The following is a 17888-nucleotide window of genomic DNA, read 5'->3' as shown; positions in this document are numbered from 1 at the left end:
GCCGGGGCCTAAGGGGAGGGCCCGGGGCCTAAGGGGAGGGGCCAGGGCCTGAGGGGAGGGCCTGGGGCCTAAAGGGATGGCTGTGGCCTAAGGGGATGGGCCAGGACCTAACAGGAGGGGCCAGGGCCTAAGGGGCAGGCCTGGAGCCTAAGGGGAAGGTCGGGGCCTAAGGGGAAGGGCTGGTGCTAAAGGGGAGGGGCCAGTGCTTATGGAGAGGGGCCTGGGGTCGAAGTAGAGGGGCCGGAGCCTAAGGGGAAGGGCCAGGGCCTGAACGGGAGGCTGTGCATGGGGAGCTATGCACTCTACAACCGGGCATCGCCACAGCGACGGTCGACTTGGAGGGGCAGGGAGGTGAATGGGGGCAACGATCGGCTGTGGGGTGGGGTTAACGGGGATTGGCGATCAGCCAGGTGGGCGTCACTGTAGGGGGGCACAATCGGGGGGGCGGGGGTGGTAGTAAAGATCAGGGGGTGGTCGTGATTGGGTGGGGGGCCACGATCGGGGAGGCAATCGGGGAGATGCAGGAGGCAATGTCTGGGGGAGTGGGGGTATGACATTATTGTATGTAGTGCATTGGGAGATCAGGCACACGCGCAATAGCACACGCTAGCAGTCAGCAGCTGGCTTCCCGGCATGAATATACTCCATCTGCTCCCCCTACTGGCGAGAATCACACTGTGCCTCATTTTGCTTTCTAAGTGTCAGGAGATTTGAATTTTTGGATTTGAATCGAACCCGGGTCCCTGGCGCTGTGAGGCAGCAGTGTTAACCAGTGTGCCACCGTGCCACCCGCAGCTTATCCGATCCATCTCCGCAACTGAAATTCCTGGCCCCTGGAATCATTCTGGTGCACTCTCTCCAATGCCTTCCCGTCCTCCGAGGGGACGGTACCCAGAATTGGGTGCAATGCCCCAATTGGGGCCGTACCAGGAACTGTTCACCAAACGGGTTAAGTGTTCCTCTCTCTTTCTCTCTCTAGTGTTCTAATGCTTTCTCATCTCTCTGACCCCGTCTCTCTCTCTCTCTGTCTCTCTCCTTCACCCCAAACGGCACGGTAGCACAGTGGAGGGCGGCACGGTAGCACAGTGGTTAGCACTGCTGCTTCACAGCTCCAGGGACCTTGATTCGATTCCCAGCTTGGGTCACTGTCTGTGTGGAGTTTGCACATTCTCCTCGTGTCTGCGTGGGTTTCCTCCGGGTGCTCCGGTTTCCTCCCACAGTCCAAAGATGTGCTGGTGAGGTTGATTGGCCATGCTGAAATTGCCCTTAGTCCTGAGATGTGTAGGTTAGAGGGATTAGTGGGTAAATATGTAGGGACATGAGGGTTGGGCCAGGGTGGGATTGCGGTCGGTGCAGACTCGATGGGCCGAAAGGCTTCTTTCTGTACTGTAGGGTTTCTATGATTTCAAACAGGCTCCATTAAAGCCACCACAAAACCACAGCTGGGTGAGAAAGGCAGAGCCCCGACTGTCAAGGTGCCAGCGGGAACCGGACCAGTGAGGCTTGAGGGTGATGCCAACATGCGGAGATCGACAAGGGCACCGGGAACTCAACAAGACACCACCCCAATGGCAGCGGTCATCAAGCCAACAACTCAGAGCCCCGGGACATCCACACGGCACCAGGGTAAAGTCCCGTCGGTTCAACAGCTAGACCGGTTAGGCCGAACATTGAATACGGGGTCTGTGTGCTGTGTAATGTCCAAAGATGTGTAGGTTTGGTGATCTGGCCATGCTACATTGTCCCTTAGTGTCCAAAGATGTGCTCGTTAGGTGGATTGGCCATGCTACATTGCCCCTTACTGTCCAAAGATGTGAAGGTTAGGTGGATTGGCCATGCTAAATTGCCTCTTAGTGTCCAAAGATCTGTAGGTTAGGTGGATTGGCCGTGCTACATTGCCCCTTCATGTCCAAAGATGTCTAGGGTCGGTGGATTGGCCATGCTAAATTGCCCCTTAGTGTCCAAAGATGTGTAGGTTAGGTGGATTGGCCATGCTAAATTGCCCCTTAGTGTCCAAAGATGTGCGGGTTAGGTGGATTGGCCATGCTACATTGCCCCTTCATGTCCAAAGATGTCTAGGGTCGGTGGATTGGCCATGCTAAATTGCCCCTTAGTGTCCAAAGATGTGCGGGTTAGGTGGATTGGCCATGCTAAATTGCTACTTAGTGTCCAAAGATGTGCGGGTTAGGTGGATTGGCCATGCTAAATTGCCCCTTATTGTCCAACGATGCGCAGGTTATGTGGATTGGTCATGCTAAATTGCCTCTTAGTGTCCAAAGATGCGCAGGTTATGTGGATTGGCCATGCTAAATTGCCCCTTAGTGTCCAAAGATGTGAAGGTTCGTTGGATTGGCCATGCTAAATTGCCCCTGAGTGTCCAAAGATGTGTAGGTTAGGTGGATTGGCCATGCTAAATTGCCCCTTAGTGTCCAAAGATATGTAGGTTAGGTTGATTGGCCATGCTAAATTGTCCCTTAGTGTCCAAAGATGTGAAGGTTAGTTGGATTAGCCAGGCTAAATTGCCTCTTAGTGTCCAAAGATGTGCAGGTTAGGTGGATTGGCCATGCTAAATTGCCCCTTATTGTCCAAAGATGCGCAGGTTATGTGGATTGGTCATGCTAAATTGCCTCTTAGTGTCCAGGTATGTGTAGGTTCGGTGGATTGGCCATGCTAAATTGCCCCTGAGTGTCCAAAGATGCGCAGGTTTGGTGGATTGACCATACTAAATTGCCCCATAGTGTCCAACGATGAGCAGGTTAGGTGGATTGGCCGTGCTAAATTGCCTCTTAGTGTCCAAAGATGCGCAGGTTATGTGGATTGGCCATGCTAAATTGCCCCTTACTGTCCAAAGATGTGTAGGTTAGGTGGATTGGCCATGCTAAATTGTCCCTTAGTGTCCAAAGATGTGAAGGTTCGTTGGATTAGCCAGGCTAAATTGCCTCTTAGTGTCCAAAGATGTGTGGGTTAGGTGGATTGGCCATGCTAAATTGCACCTTATTGTCCAAAGATGCGCAGGTTATGTGGATTGGCCATGCTAAATTGCCCCTTAGTGTCCAAAGATGTGTAGGTTAGGTGGCTTGGCCATGCTAAATTGCCCCTTAGTGTCCAAAGATGTGTAGGTTAGGTGGATTGGCCATGCTAAATTGCCCCTTAGTGTCCAAAGATGTGAAGGTTCGTTGGATTGGGCATGCTAAATTGCCCCTTAGTGTCCAAAGACGTGCAGGTTAGGGGGATTGGCCATGCTAAATTGCCCCTGAGTGTCCAAAGATGTGTAGGTTAGGTGGATTGGCCATGCTAAATTGCCCCTTAGTGTCCAAAGATATGTAGGTTAGGTGGATTGGTCATGCTAAATTGCCACTTAATGTCCAAAGATGTGAAGGTTAGTTGGATTGGCCGTGCTAAATTGCCCCTTAGTGTCCAAAGATGTGTAGGTTAGGTCGATTGGCCATGCTAAATTGCCCCTGAGTGTCCAAAGATGTGTAGGTTTGGTGGATTGGCCATGCTAAATTGCCCCTGAGTGTCCAAAGATGTGCAGGTTAGGTGGATTGGCCATGCTAAATTGCCCCTTAGTGTCCAAAGATGTGCAGGTTAGGTGGATTGGCCGTGCTAAATTGCCCCTTGGTGTCCAAAGATGCACAGGTTTGGTCGATTGACCATGCTAAATTGCCCCTTAGTGTCCCAAGATGGGTAGGTTCGGGGGCCATGGTAAATGCGTGGTGGTATACATGTACGGCGGGGAGGGAGGACTTTGATTTGATTTGATTTCTTGCGCGCTATACAGACAAAGCATACCGTTCATAGAGAAGGAAAGGAGAGAGTGCAGAATATCGTGTTACAGTGTTACCTGGGTATGATGGAGAGTCAGTGCAAACTTGATGGGCCGAATTGCCTCCTTCTGCATTGTTGGGATTCTCTGGATTCTGTTCTCACATTACTGCTCACCTCCGTAAAGAATGTGGAAGGATTAGGAAGGTGCTGTCTAAGGAGCCTTGGTGAGTCGCTGCGGTGCATCTTGTAGACGGTACACAGGCTGCCACTGTGCGTGGGTGGTGGAGGGAGTGGGTGTTTGTGGATGGGGGGCCAATCAAGCGGGGCTGCTTTGTCCTGGATGGTGTCGAGCTTCTTGAGTGTTGTTGGAGCCGCACCCATCCCTGCAAGTGGAGTGTATATCTATAGAACGTTACAGTGCAGAAAGAGGCTATTCGGCCCATCGAGCCTGCACCAACAACTGACTTGTGTCCTTGTAGATGGTGGACAGGCTTTGGGGAGTCACGGGGTGAGGCATCAGTATTTAGTGTTTTTGTGATTAAATAAAGCCACCAATCGCTCATCAGGGCTTGGGTAAAGATGTTATGGGTTTATTTATTCAGACAAAGTACAAATATACAGGGCGGGAGCTCGTCCCAAAGCGGTACAATCCCGTCCAAGGTCAACAGACCTTTCCGTGCTCCACCCCTCGCCCGCTCCCATTCCCGTGGCGGACGGGACGGTAAGATTCGTCCCACAACGTTTGAAAGCTTGGAAAGACCAGCGACCGAAATGTGCGCGCTGTGTTCTTCCCAAAGGCTAAAGTGGGACTAAAGTGGCACGGCACACTTCCCTTCCAAAGATGCCATGCAGCGATCCCCGGAAGGTATATTACAGCATGAGTGCTGAAGGAAAGACCTTGTTACGTCCTTGCGCCTGGGTCTAGTTCGAGTTTCCTCCATGGTGAGTGCTGCATCTTGGAGTTTACGGAAATTCCCATTGTGAGTCACAGGCTGTTAATGATTTGCCTCAGATTGGACCCAAAAGGAATTCAGTGGTGAATAATGACTGTGGTTGGGTAAACTCCTCTACGCTTTATGAATACAATCCATCATTGTCCCCACGAATCTCATTATCAATCCTTTCAAAAAATCTTTCACAACTGTTCATTAATTCGAGACTAAAACTCCCTCATCTCACTGCTCATTCCGTACTCCGTGTAATAGTTCACTCCCAGCTCAGTGTCAGCATGGTTTTGTGAGAGGGAGGTCATGCCTCACTAACCTGGTGGAGTTTTTTGAAGAAGTGACCAGAATGGTTGACGAGGGAAGGGCCGTGGATGTCGTCTATATGGACTTTAGTAAAGCGTTTGACAAAGTCCCTCATGGTAGGCTGGTGAGAAAGGTTGGATCTCATGGGATAAAGGGGGAGGTGGCTAGATGGGTGGAGAACTGGCTTGGTCACAGAAGACAGAGGGTGGTAGTGGAAGGGTCTTTTTCCGGCTGGAGGCCTGTGACTAGTGGTGTTCCGCAGGGCTCTGTATTGGGACCTCTGCTGTTTGTGATTTATATAAATGATCTGGAAGAAGGTGTAACTGGGGTGATCAGTAAGTTTGCGGACGACACAAAATTGGCAGGACTTGCAGATAGTGAGGAGCATTGTCAGAAGCTACAAAACTAGAAGTGGGCAGCAAAGGAGTCTGGGAAGGGTTTTTATTTTAACTTTAAAAGTCAGTTACCTGGGAGGTTCCCCCTCATTGATCCACTGGAGCAAGCTGAGAGGGGTGATTGAAGGCAGCAGTGCTGGTGAGAGATTAATTGAATTGTTTATTTATTTAATTAGTCAGCTAGTGTGTGTATTTTTTTGGCCTTTACTTTAACAGCAGTTTTTCAAGTTTAAAGTGAAGACTAGAAGTGGGCAGCAAAGGAGTCTGGGAAGGGTTTTTTTAAGCGCGTGAAGTATAAAAGGTAGGCTGCAGTATACAGCGGGCAGCGTCGGGAGCGGGCAGTGAGTGTGTGGGAAGCAGAGTGTGAGCTATAAGACTTTGGCTCACAGGGCTTAGGCTGAAAGGGCGAGCAGGGGTGAGTTGAATTCATTTTTGCACTTTCTACCTGGTACTGGCAAGGTATCTAGAGGGGATGGGTGTGCAGGCAGTGCAATGTTCCTCTTGCACTATGTTTGAGGTGAGGGACGACGACAGTGTCCCTGCTGATTACACCTGTGGGAAGTGCACCCATCTGCAGCTCCTCCAAAACCGTGTTAGGGAACTGGAGCTGGAGTTGGATGAACTTAGGATCATCAGGGACGCAGAGATGGCCATAGACACAAGCTTTAGGAATACAGTTACTCCGAGGATTGAAAACAGATGGGTGACGGTGAGAGGGGCTGGGAGGAAGCAGTCCGTGCAGGGATCCCCGGTGGTTGTTCCCCTTAGCAACAAGTATTCCGCTTTGGATACGGTTGAGGGGGATGACATACCAGTGGTGAGCCGCAGTGAGAGGATCTCCAGCACTGTGTCCGTCTCTGTGGCTCGGGAGGGTAAGGGGCAGAGCGGGAGGGCAATAGTTATTGGGGACTCGTTAGTTAGAGGGATAGATAGGAGGTTCTGTGGCAGCAAAAGAGACTCACGGATGGTATGTTGCCTACCGGATGCCAAGGTCCGTGATGTCTCAGACCATGTTTTCCAGATTCTGAAGGGGGAGGGGAAACAGTCACAAGTCGTGGTGCACATTGGTACCAATGACATAGGTAAGAGAAGGGACGGGGATTTAAAGCAGGAATTTCTGGAGCTGGGCTGGAAGCTGAGAGCCAAGACGAAACATGTGGTCATCTCTGGTACGTTGCCGGTACCACGTGATAGCGAGTTGAGGAACAGGGAGAGAGTGCAGTTAAATATGTGGTTGCAGGGATGGTGTAGGAGGGAGGGTTTCAGATACGTGGATAATTGGAACACGTTCTGGGGAAGGTGGGACCTGTACAAACAGGACGGGGTGCACCTGAACCAGAGGGGCACCAATATCCTCGGAGGGAAATTTGTTACCGCTCTTCAGGGGGGTTTAAACTAATTTGTCAGGGGAGTGGGAAAGGGAGTTGTAGTCCAGAAGTCAGTGAGGGTGGTGAGGTATTGGGGAAGGTATCAGGGTCAAGGGTGGGTACTGGTAGACAGGAAGGTGGGTTGAAGTGTGTCTACTTCAATGCAAGGAGCATCCGGAACAAGGTAGATGAACTTGGGGCGTGGATTGGTACTTGGGACTACGATGTTGTGGCCATTACGGAGACGTGGGTAGAACAAGGACAGGAATGGTTGTTGGACGTTCCGGGGTATAGATGTTTCACTAAGTGTAGGGAAGCTGGTAAAAGAGGTGGAGGAGTGGCATTGTTAATCAAGGATAGTTTAACGGCTGCGGAAAGGCACTTCGTGGGGGATCTGCACACTGAGGTAATATGGGCTGAAGTTAGAAATAGGAAAGGAGCGGTCACGTTGCTAGGAGTTTACTATAGGCCCCCAAATAGTAATAGAGATGTGGAGGAAGAAATTGCTAAGCAGATTATGGATATGTGTGGGGGTCACAGGGTAGTTGTCATGGGGGACTTTAACTTTCCAAATATTGATTGGAACCTTTGTAGGTCAAATAGTTTGGATGGGGCAGTTTTTGTGCAGTGTGTGCGGGAGGGTTTCCTGACACAATATGTGGATGGGCCGACTAGAGGTGAGGCCACATTGGATTTGGTACTGGGAAATGAACCGGGCCAAGTGTTAGATTTGGTTGTGGGAGAGCAATTTGGAGATAGTGACCACAATTCGGTGTCTTTTGTTATTGCAATGGAGAGGGATAGGGCCGTACGGCAGGGCAAGGTTTACAATTGGGGGAGGGGTAATTATGATGCGATTAGGCAAGAATTAGGGGGCATAAGTTGGGAACAGAAACTGTCAGAGAAAGGAACTAATGAAAAGTGGAACTTTTTCAAGGAACAAATACTGGATGTCCTTGATAGGTATGTTCCTGTCAGGCAGGGAGGAAATGGCCGAGTGAGGGAACCATGGTTCACAAAAGAGGTGGAATGTCTTGTGAAAAGGAAGAGGGAAGCTTATGTAGGGATGAGGAAACAAGGTTCAGATGGCTCGATTGAGGGTTACAAGTTAGCAAGGAATGAGCTGAAAAAGGGGCTTAGGAGAGCTAGGAGGGGACATGAGAAGTCCTTGGCGGGTCGGATCAAGGAAAACCCCAAGGCTTTTTACTCTTATGTGAGGAATAAAAGAATGACCAGGGTGAGGTTAGGGCCGGTCAAGGACAGTAGTGGGAACTTGTGTATGGAGTCAGTAGAGATAGGCGAGGTGATGAATGAATACTTTTCTTCAGTGTTCACCAAGGAGAGGGGCCATGTTTTTGAGGAAGAGAAGGTGTTACAGGCTAATAGGCTGGAGGAAATAGATGTTCGGAGGGAGGATGTCTTGGCAGTTTTGAATAAACTGAAGGTCGATAAGTCCCCTGGGCCTGATGAAATGTATCCTAGGATTCTGTGGGAGGCAAGGGATGAGATTGCAGAGCCTTTGGCGTTGATCTTTGGGTCCTCGCTGTCCACGGGGATGGTGCCAGAGGACTGGAGAATGGCGAATGTTGTTCCTCTGTTTAAGAAAGGGAATAGAAATGACCCTGGTAATTATAGACCGGTTAGTCTTACTTCGGTGGTTGGTAAATTGATGGAAAGGGTCCTTAGGGATGGGATTTACGACCATTTAGAAAGATGCGGATTAATCCGAGATAGTCAGCACGGATTCGTGAAGGGCAAGTCGTGCCTCACAAATTTGATAGAATTTTTTGAGGAGGTAACTAAGTGTGTTGATGAAGGTAGGGCAGTTGATGTCATATACATGGATTTTAGTAAGGCGTTTGATAAGGTCCCCCATGGTCGGCTTATGATGAAAGTGAGGAGGTGTGGGATAGAGGGAAAGTTGGCCGATTGGATAGGTAACTGGCTGTCTGACCGAAGACAGAGGGTGGTGGTCGATGGAAAATTTTCGGATTGGAGGCAGGTTGCTAGCGGTGTGCCGCAGGGATCAGTGCTTGGTCCTCTGCTCTTTGTGATTTTTATTAATGACTTAGAGGAGGGGGCTGAAGGGTGGATCAGTAAATTTGCTGATGACACCAAGATTGGTGGAGTAGTGGATGAGGTGGAGGGCTGTTGTAGGCTGCAAAGAGACATAGATAGGATGCAAAGCTGGGCTGAAAAATGGCAAATGGAGTTTAACCCTGGTAAATGTGAGGTGATTCATTTTGGTAGGACAAATTTAAATGTGGATTATAGGGTCAAAGGTAGCGTTCTGAAGACTGTGGAGGAACAGAGAGATCTTGGGGTCCATATCCACAGATCTCTAAAGGTTGCCAGTCAAGTGGATAGAGCTGTGAAGAAGGCCTATAGTGTGTTAGCTTTTATTAACAGGGGGTTGGAGTTTAAGAGCCGTGGGGTTATGCTGCAACTGTACAGGACCTTGGTGAGACCACATTTGGAATATTGTGTGCAGTTCTGGTCACCTCACTATAAGAAGGATGTGGAAGCGCTGGAAAGAGTGCAGAGGAGATTTACCAGGATGCTGCCTGGTTTGGAGGGTAGGTCATATGAGGAAAGGTTGAGGGAGCTAGGGCTGTTCTCTCTGGAGCGGAGGAGGCTGAGGGGAGACTTAATAGAGGTGTATAAAATGATGAAGGGGAGAGATAGAGTGAACGTTCAAAGACTATTTCCTCGGGTGGATGGAGCTATTACAAGGGGGCATAACTATAGGGTTCGTGGTGGGAGATACAGGACGGATATCAGAGGTAGGTTCTTTACGCAGAGAGTGGTTGGGGTGTGGAATGGACTGCCTGCAGTGATAGTGGAGTCAGACACTTTAGAAACATTTAAGCGGTTATTGGATAGGCACATGGAGCACACCAGGATGATAGGGAGTGGGATAGCTTGATCTTGGTTTCAGATAAAGCTCGGCACAACATCGTGGGCCGAAGGGCCTGTTCTGTGCTGTACTGTTCTATGTTCTATGTAAGGATATAGATAGGCTGGAAATTTGGGCAAAGAAATGGCAGATGGAGTTCAATCCTGATAAATGCGAAGTGATGCATTTTGGTAGAAATAATGTAGGGAGGAGCTATATGATAAATGGCAGAACCATAAAGGGTGTAGATACACAGAGGGACCTGGGTGTGCAAGTCCACAGATCCTTGAAAGTGACGTCACAGGTGGAGAAGGTGGTGAAGAAGGCATATGGCATGCTTGCCTTTATAGGACGGGGCATAGAGTATAAAAGTTGGGGTCTGATGTTGCAGATGTATAGAACGTTGGTTCGGCCGCATCTGGAATACTGCGTCCAGTTCTGGTCGCCACACTACCAGAAGGACGTGGGGGCTTTGGAGAGAGTACAGAGGAGGTTTACCAGGATGTTACCTGGTATGGAGGGGCTTAGTTATGAGGAGATTGGGTAAACTGGGGTTGTTCTCCCTGGAAAGACGGAGGATGAGGGGAGACTTAATAGAGGTGTATAAAATTATGAAAGGCATAGATAGGGTGAACGGTGGGAAGCTTTTCCCCAGGTCGGTGGTGATGTTCACGAGGGGTCATAGGTTCAAGGTGAAGGGGGGGAGGTTTAACACAGATATCAGAAGGACGTATTTTACACAGAGGGTGGTGGGGGCCTGGAATGCGCTGCCAGGCAAGGTGGTGGAGGCGGACACACTGGGAACGTTTAAGACTTATCTAGACAGCCATATGAACGGAGTGGGAATGGAGGGATACAAAAGAATGGTCTAGTTTGGACCAGGGAGCGGCGCGGGCTTGGAGGGCCGAAGGGCCTGTTCCTGTGCTGTATTGTTCTTTGTTCTTTGTTCTTTGTTCAGTGCGATAAACAAATTCATTCAGTGAAGGGACCTCTTGTTCCCTATCCTCTGGCCAACACCGTCACTGGGTTACAGTTCAACAAGGTGTGGTCGCAGGGAGGTGCCAAAGCCCACCACCCGCTAGACTTGAGCCAAGGGATTGGCCAGTCTGATGAATCCGTGGCCCGCCAGTGGCCACGATACAACCTCCCGCGCTCTCCTGAGCCAATGAAACGGCGGTTAGCACTGCTGCCTCACAGCGCCAGGGACCCGGGTTCGATTCCTGGCTTGAGTCAATGTTTGTGTGGAGTTTGCACACTCTCCCCCCGTGTCTGTGTGGGTTTCCTCCGGGTGCTCCCATTTCCTCCCACATTCCGAAAGACGTATGGGTTTGGTGGATTGGCCGTGCTAAATTGCCCCTTCGTGTTCTAAAATGTGCAGGTTAGGTGGATTGGCCATGATAAATTGTCCCTTAGTGTCCAAAGATGAGTAGGTTGGGTCGATTGGCCATTCTAAATTGCCCCTTAATGTCCAAAGATATGTCGGTTGGGTGGATTGACCATGCTAAATTGCCCCTCTAGTGTCCAAAGATGTGCAGGTGAGGTGGATTGGCCATGCTAAATTGCCCCTCTAGTGTCCAAAGATGCGCAGGTTAGGTGGATTGGCCATGCTAAATTGCTCCTTAGTGTCCAAAGATGTGCAGGTTAGGTGGATTGGCCATGCTAAATTGCCCCCTTGGTGTCCAAAGATGTGCAGGTTAGGTGGATTGGCCATGCTAAATTGCCCCCTTGGTGTCCAAAGATGTGCAGGTTAGGTGGATTGGCATGTTAAATTGCCCCTTAGTTTTTAAAGATGTGTAGGTTGAGTGGATTGGCTATGCTAAATTGCCCCCTTAGTGTCCAAAGATGTGCAGGTTAGGTGGATTGGCATGTTAAATTGCCCCTTAGTTTTTAAAGATGTGTAGGTTGAGTGGATTGGCTATGCTAAATTGCCCCCTTAGTGTCCAAAGATGTGCAGGTTAGCTGAAATTCAAATTCCTGGGCCTGGGGGAAAGGCTTGTTCTCAATCCCAGAGTCCTGCTTGTGTTTTTAGACAGGGCGCTGGGACTTGTGGGTGTGGATGGAGAGGATTGTTCTGGTTAACTCGGGGGGGGGGGAAGAGGGAGATGTGTTCTTTCGAGCTGAGGTATAACGCAGCCTCTGTGACTAGGCCTCACTTCACGGCCTAAATCTCAGGAGCACTTTTGCATTCGCTTAATTCCCCAACGAGGTTTGAGTGTCTGGATTCATTGGTTCAATAAAATGTGCAGCAGCCGCTTCAGGGTGGGATTGTGGATTTTCCTGCCCCCGCCCCCCTCTCATTTCTCTTTTAATTGCGAGGTTTTATTTTGAACGGCCAGACAGAAAGTTAGAGAGAGCATTTCAATCCAGATTCATCCTGAGATAGAGGAACAGAGCAGAGATCAGGGCAGGTTATCCAGAGACAGGAGCAGAGACGGGGTATTGGACAGATATAGATCTGGGGGAAGTGTGTAAGAGACAGAGAGGGAGAAACAGAGGGGCGGAGTGGAGAGGTGACTGATAGAAGTGGGAACTTCATTGGGGGCTCCTGTGTTGCCTCACTGGCCTTTCTCTGGAGTAAAGCCCCCACCCGCTCCCCCACAGAATGCTTTGATGTGTTTAATAAATTAAATATCGGGACAGTCACGAGGCATTTGGAAGTTTATTTCATTTGAAACGTGTTCCCATTTTGTCAGGGTTTAATAATGAGGAGGTGAAAATGAATGTTTCCCCCACCCTCCCCCAGTGAGATTGTGAATTTCAGCAAGTCCTGGGATCTTGCTGTGCCTTTTATTGTTTTTAATCAGCTTTTGTTTTGTGTCTAATCAAATTTCACATTATCTTCTCTTTCTCTCTTCCAAGGAGAATTCCGTTTGAAACTTTGACAATGCAGGGAGCGAATCGTTTTGCCGTGAGGAATCCACGGATAAGAGGCTATACCCAGGGAGAAAAATATTAATAAAAGTCCCTGTGTCTTTGTCGTTCATTTTTATACACAGATAGACTGGTGGGGCTTTTACACTGAGGGTTAGTGGTCTGTGTGTCAGGGGGAGGGGGTATTCCCAGTGATCCCTGCTCCAATGTAATCCCACAGATTTCAATCCCTCTCCCTGAAGCTCTGTCTGTGCAGCTACCCCATCCTCAGAACTGTTTCTCCACATCTTTCCAATCCCGGTCTCTCCCCATCCTTTGTACCCCAGTGTGGTGAACCATCGTTGGTTCACCACTGGGGGTTGTTACTATGTTACTGTTGGGCTAGGGTGTTGTTACTGTGGGGGTTGTACAATGTTGTTGGGTTAGGGTGTTTACCTGTTATAAGAGTTATCATGGCACATTCCAGGGGGGTCCCGCCTCCGGTGGCGAGGTATAAGACCCCCTGCTCCGGCAGGACCCCTTCAGTCTGAACTGGTGTATTCGTGTTAGTAGTTCCATTGTTACTCTATTAAAGCCTTCAATACCGAAGCCTTGGTTCCATGTGCTTATTGTCGCGCATCAATTTAATAGAGTAAACAGAAAACTCACAGCTGTACAACAAGAAAAGAAAAAAAACAGAGAATATGGAACAGATTCTAAAACCGGATCGTCTGACGCTGGACCCACGTGCGGTCGGTGCAGCTAACACATTCGACCATTGGTGGAAGTGCTTTGAGGACTACCTGGCAGCCTCGGTAGCTATCACTACAGACAGTGATAAACTCCAGGTCCTCCACGCGAGGGTAAGCGACACGATTTACCTAGCCATTCGTGCAGCTCCCACTTACCTGGGTGCTGTCGAGCTCCTAAAAAAAAGATACACGAAGCCACCCAACGAGATACATGCTCGTTACCTCCTCGCTACACGACGTCGGCAGTCGGGCGAAACCATGGAGGACTATGCCAATGAGCTCCTGCAGCTTGCCAGGGGTTGCGATTGTAAGGACGTATCAGCCGAACAGTATATGTACGACCTCGCCCGAGACGCGTTCGTAGCAGGGGTAGGGTCCTCGTACATCAGGCTTAAATTGCTGGAAAAGGGGAAACTCAACTTGACCCAGGCAATGGAGATGGCCGTGAGGTTGGAGGCGGCGTCGAAGAGCTTGGCGCTGTACCCCGAGGACCACGTGCAGTCAACGTGGTTGGAGCAAGCTCAGCTCCCTCCTCGCCCCGCTAACCCGCGCTCCCAGATCGATTCGACGACGGCGGCAGCTCCAGGTGGCCAGCGATGCTATTTTTGTGGTGGGGCCAAGCATCCACGGCAACAGTGTCCGGCAAGAACGGCAATCTGCAGCCAGTGCGGTAAAAAAGGCCACTACGGCAAAGTCTGCAGGTCCAAACCTAAAAACGGCAGTGCAGCTTGGTCTAAGTCTAAAAACGGCAGTGCAGCTTGTAACCCTCCAGAACGGAGACAATCTCCTTCAGCATCGCAGTACCCACGAGGTCCGACCACGTGCGAATCCAGGACGGCGCCATTGTGGCTGACGGAGGAGGAGGAAGACCACCAGGAGTCGCTGCGCTTGGCGCCCTCGCCCACGTGCGATTCATGGGGGCGGCCATCATGGTCCACGACGACTAGGAGCGACCAGCAGGGGTCCTCAGCATCCACATCGGCAGCATGCAGTGGCGCCCAGGGGCCAACGGTGGCGTCGATCTCCCTGGATCAGACCAGGCACTACAGACTCGAACATTCTATGATGGATGTAAAGGTTAGTGGTAGAACTGTGAATTGTCTGTTTGACAGTGGGAGCACCGAAAGTTTCATACACCCTGAAACTGCTAAAAGGTGTGGACTCCGGGTTCTCCCTGCCAAGCAGACAATTTCCATGGCATCACGGTCCCGGTCTGTACCGATCCAAGGACGATGTATGGTGACTCTTGAGGTACAGGGCACAATTTACGAGCAATACAGGCTCCTTGTGTTACCTCACCTTTGCGCGCCAATTCTCCTCGGACTAAACTTTATGGCCCACATGAAGAGTGTGATCCTACAGTACGGTGGGCCACTCCCTTCACTGGCAGTAGGGAATCAGCCGCAGCCTCCAAATTGCCCAAAGCGCCCCGCATGCAATCTATCCACCCTGAAAATTACTACACCATCCCTTTTTAAAAATCTGGTTCCTGGCTGCAAGCCCATCGCTACTAAAAGTAGGCGTTACAGCGCTGAGGACCGGATCTTTATTAGATCTGAGGTTCAGCGGCTCCTCAAGGAAGGGATCATACAGGCCAGTGCTAGTCCGTGGAGAGCGCAGGTCGTGGTAGTCAAAAGCGGGAACAAACCTCGGATGGTCATCGACTATAGTCAGACCATTAATCGTTATACACAGCTGGATGCGTATCCTCTCCCGCGCATTTCTGATATGGTCAATCAGATTGCGCAGTACCGAGTGTTTTCTACCATAGACCTTAAGTCCGCCTACCATCAACTCCCCATCCGCCCAGAGGACCGACAATATACGGCTTTTGAGGCGGTCGTCTATACCAATTCCTCAGGGTTCCATTTGGTGTCACCAATGGGGTCTCGGTCTTCCAGCGTGCTATGGACCGAATGGTGGACCAGAACGGGTTGCGGGCTACCTTCCCGTACCTGGATAACGTCACCATCTGCGGCCATGACCAGCAGGACCACGACACGAATCTCCAACACTTTCTGCGCACTGCATCTCGCCTGAATCTGACCTATAACAGGGAGAAGTGCGTATTCCGTACGCGTAGGTTAGCCATCCTCGGATACGTGGTGGAAAACGGGGTCATTGGCCCTGATCCAGACCGTATGCGCCCACTCACTGAACTTCCCTTGCCCGCTAGCACGAAAGCACTGAGGAGATGCCTCGGGTTCTTTTCGTATTATGCACAGTGGGTCCCCAACTACGCGGACAAAGCTCGTCCGCTCATTAAGTCCACGACCTTCCCACTTATGCCGGAGGCCCAATTGGCCTTCAAGGTTTTGAAGAGCGACATCTCGAAAGCCACGATGCACGCGGTGGATGAATCCATTCCTTTCCAGGTGGAGAGTGATGCATCTGACTTCGCCCTAGCCGCCACACTAAACCAGGCAGGCAGGCCCGTCGCGTTCTTTTCCCGCACCCTTCAAGGCCCAGAAATTCGGCACTCAGCAGTGGAGAAGGAGGCTCAGGCCATTGTGGAGGCAGTCAGACACTGGCGCCATTACCTGGCAGGGAAGCGGTTCACCCTGATCACGGATCAACGATCCGTGGCGTTTATGTTCAGTAACACGCAGAGGGGCAAGATCAAGAACGATAAGATCTTGCGGTGGAGAATTGAGCTCTCCACCTATAATTACGATATTATGTATTGTCCAGGGAAGCTCAATGAGCCCTCGGATGCCCTCTCGCGCGGAACATGCGCCATCATGCAGGAGGACCGCTTGAAGGCTCTCCACAATGATCTGTGTCATCCTGGAGTCACCAGACTCTACCACTTCGTCAAAGCCCGCAACCTGCCTTACTCGGTGGAGGATGTCAGGTCAGTGACTAGAAGCTGTCGGGTTTGCGCAGAATGCAAACCACACTTTTATCGACCAGACCGGGCACAATTGGTCAAGACCACTCGCCCTTTTGAGAGGCTGAGTGTGGATTTTAAGGGCCCCCTTCCCTCAACGGACCGGAATGTCTATTTCCTCAACATAATAGACGAGTATTCCCGGTTTCCGTTTGTTGTCCCCTGTGCGGACACGTCGACTGCCACCGTCATCAAGGTTTTCAGTGAACTTTTTACCCTGTTCGGGTACCCCTGCTACATTCATAGCGACAGGGGCTCGTCGTTCATGAGCAACGACTTGAGGCAATTCCTGCTCTCATTCGGGATTGCCTCTAGTAGAACCACGAGCTACAACCCTAGGGGTAACGGACAGGTGGAAAGGGAGAATGCTACAGTCTGGAAGGCTGTCCTACTGGCACTGAAATCCAGGGGCCTTCCAGTCTCCCGTTGGCAGGAGGTCCTTCCAAATGCGCTCCATTCTATCCGCTCCCTCCTGTGTACGGCAACCAATGCTACTCCCCACGAGAGGATGTTCTCATTCCCTCGGAAGTCGTCCTCGGGAACCTCATTGCCAGCCTGGTTGACGTACCCAGGACCCGTCCTTCTGCGGCGACATGTGAGGGCTCGCAAGTCCGACCCCTTGGTCGAACCGGTCCAACTCCTCCACGCCAACCCTCAGTATGCCTATGTGGCATATCCTGACGGGCGAGAGGACACTGTCTCCATTAGAGACCTGGCGCCCGCAGGGGACGTAGCAACTCCTGTCGCTCCTATTCCCCCAGTCACGAATCCACTACTCCTCATTACTTCCCCAGACGTGGCGCGGTCAGCACCGGGACCAGTGCATAACACTTTTACTCCCATGTACAGCTTGCCTGAGACTCGGAGATCGGCGCCACCATCATCACCACCACCACCACTACCACCAAACGTTCCAGGATCCCCTGCACCATCGCCTCACCAGGGCCGGCCGGCCCGGGAGTCCTTGAGGGGACAGCCAGACGTTGCTTTGGAAAGAGCGCCACCACAAGCACCTGCTCCGGTTTCGCAACCGGTGTTGAGGAGATCGCAGCGTCGGTGCGGTCCTCCAGACCGTCTGGACTTGTGAATCCTGTGATTTGTCTGTTTATATGACCTGTTTTTCGTGCACCCCGCCACCTTTTGTTCTTAAAGGAGGGGTGAATGTGGTGAACCATCGTTGGTTCACCACTGGGGGTTGTTACTATGTTACTGTTGGGCTAGGGTGTTGTTACTGTGGGGGTTGTACAATGTTGTTGGGTTAGGGTGTTTACCTGTTATAAGAGTTATCATGGCACATTCCAGGGGGGGTCCCGCCTCCGGTGGCGAGGTATAAGACCCCCTGCTCCGGCAGGACCCCTTCAGTCTGAACTGGTGTATTCGTGTTAGTAGTTCCATTGTTACTCTATTAAAGCCTTCAATACCGAAGCCTTGGTTCCATGTGCTTATTGTCGCGCATCACCCAGCCTCTCAAAATGGCAGCATCTTTCCCCTTTTCTCTCATTCTCTCTGTCTTTCACACTCTCTCTGAAACTTTGTCACTCTGTCTTCCCGAAGCCCCCCCTTTCTATTCATCTCGACATCTCACTTTGTATCTCAGCCTCTCTGCACATCTCTCCCTCTCTCTCTGTGCATCATTTTATCAAACACCGCAGCCTCCTCTCCGTCTCCCTCCCTCTCCATCTATCTCTGCTCCCCTCTCTCTCTCTATCTATCTCTGCTC

The 17888-nt window shown here is 50.8% G+C and overlaps 1 protein-coding gene across 1 annotated transcript in view; it reads left to right on the top strand.

Moving 5' to 3' along the window:
- The window catches only part of LOC144487623 (uncharacterized), a 36996-nt gene extending 23863 nt beyond the window's left edge, over nucleotides 1-13133 (top strand). The window contains exon 10 of the mRNA XM_078205707.1: nucleotides 12536-13133. Coding sequence (XP_078061833.1) covers nucleotides 12536-12558 — 23 coding nt within the window. The 3' untranslated portion in view covers nucleotides 12559-13133. The remainder of the gene's footprint in view (nucleotides 1-12535) is intronic.
- The last annotated feature ends 4755 nt before the right edge of the window (nucleotides 13134-17888 follow it).

The sequence above is a fragment of the Mustelus asterias genome, unplaced genomic scaffold (assembly GCF_964213995.1).
Source record: "Mustelus asterias unplaced genomic scaffold, sMusAst1.hap1.1 HAP1_SCAFFOLD_932, whole genome shotgun sequence".
Classification (NCBI taxonomy): Eukaryota; Metazoa; Chordata; class Chondrichthyes; order Carcharhiniformes; family Triakidae; genus Mustelus; species Mustelus asterias.
This window is presented reverse-complemented; position numbering and strand designations above follow the sequence as displayed.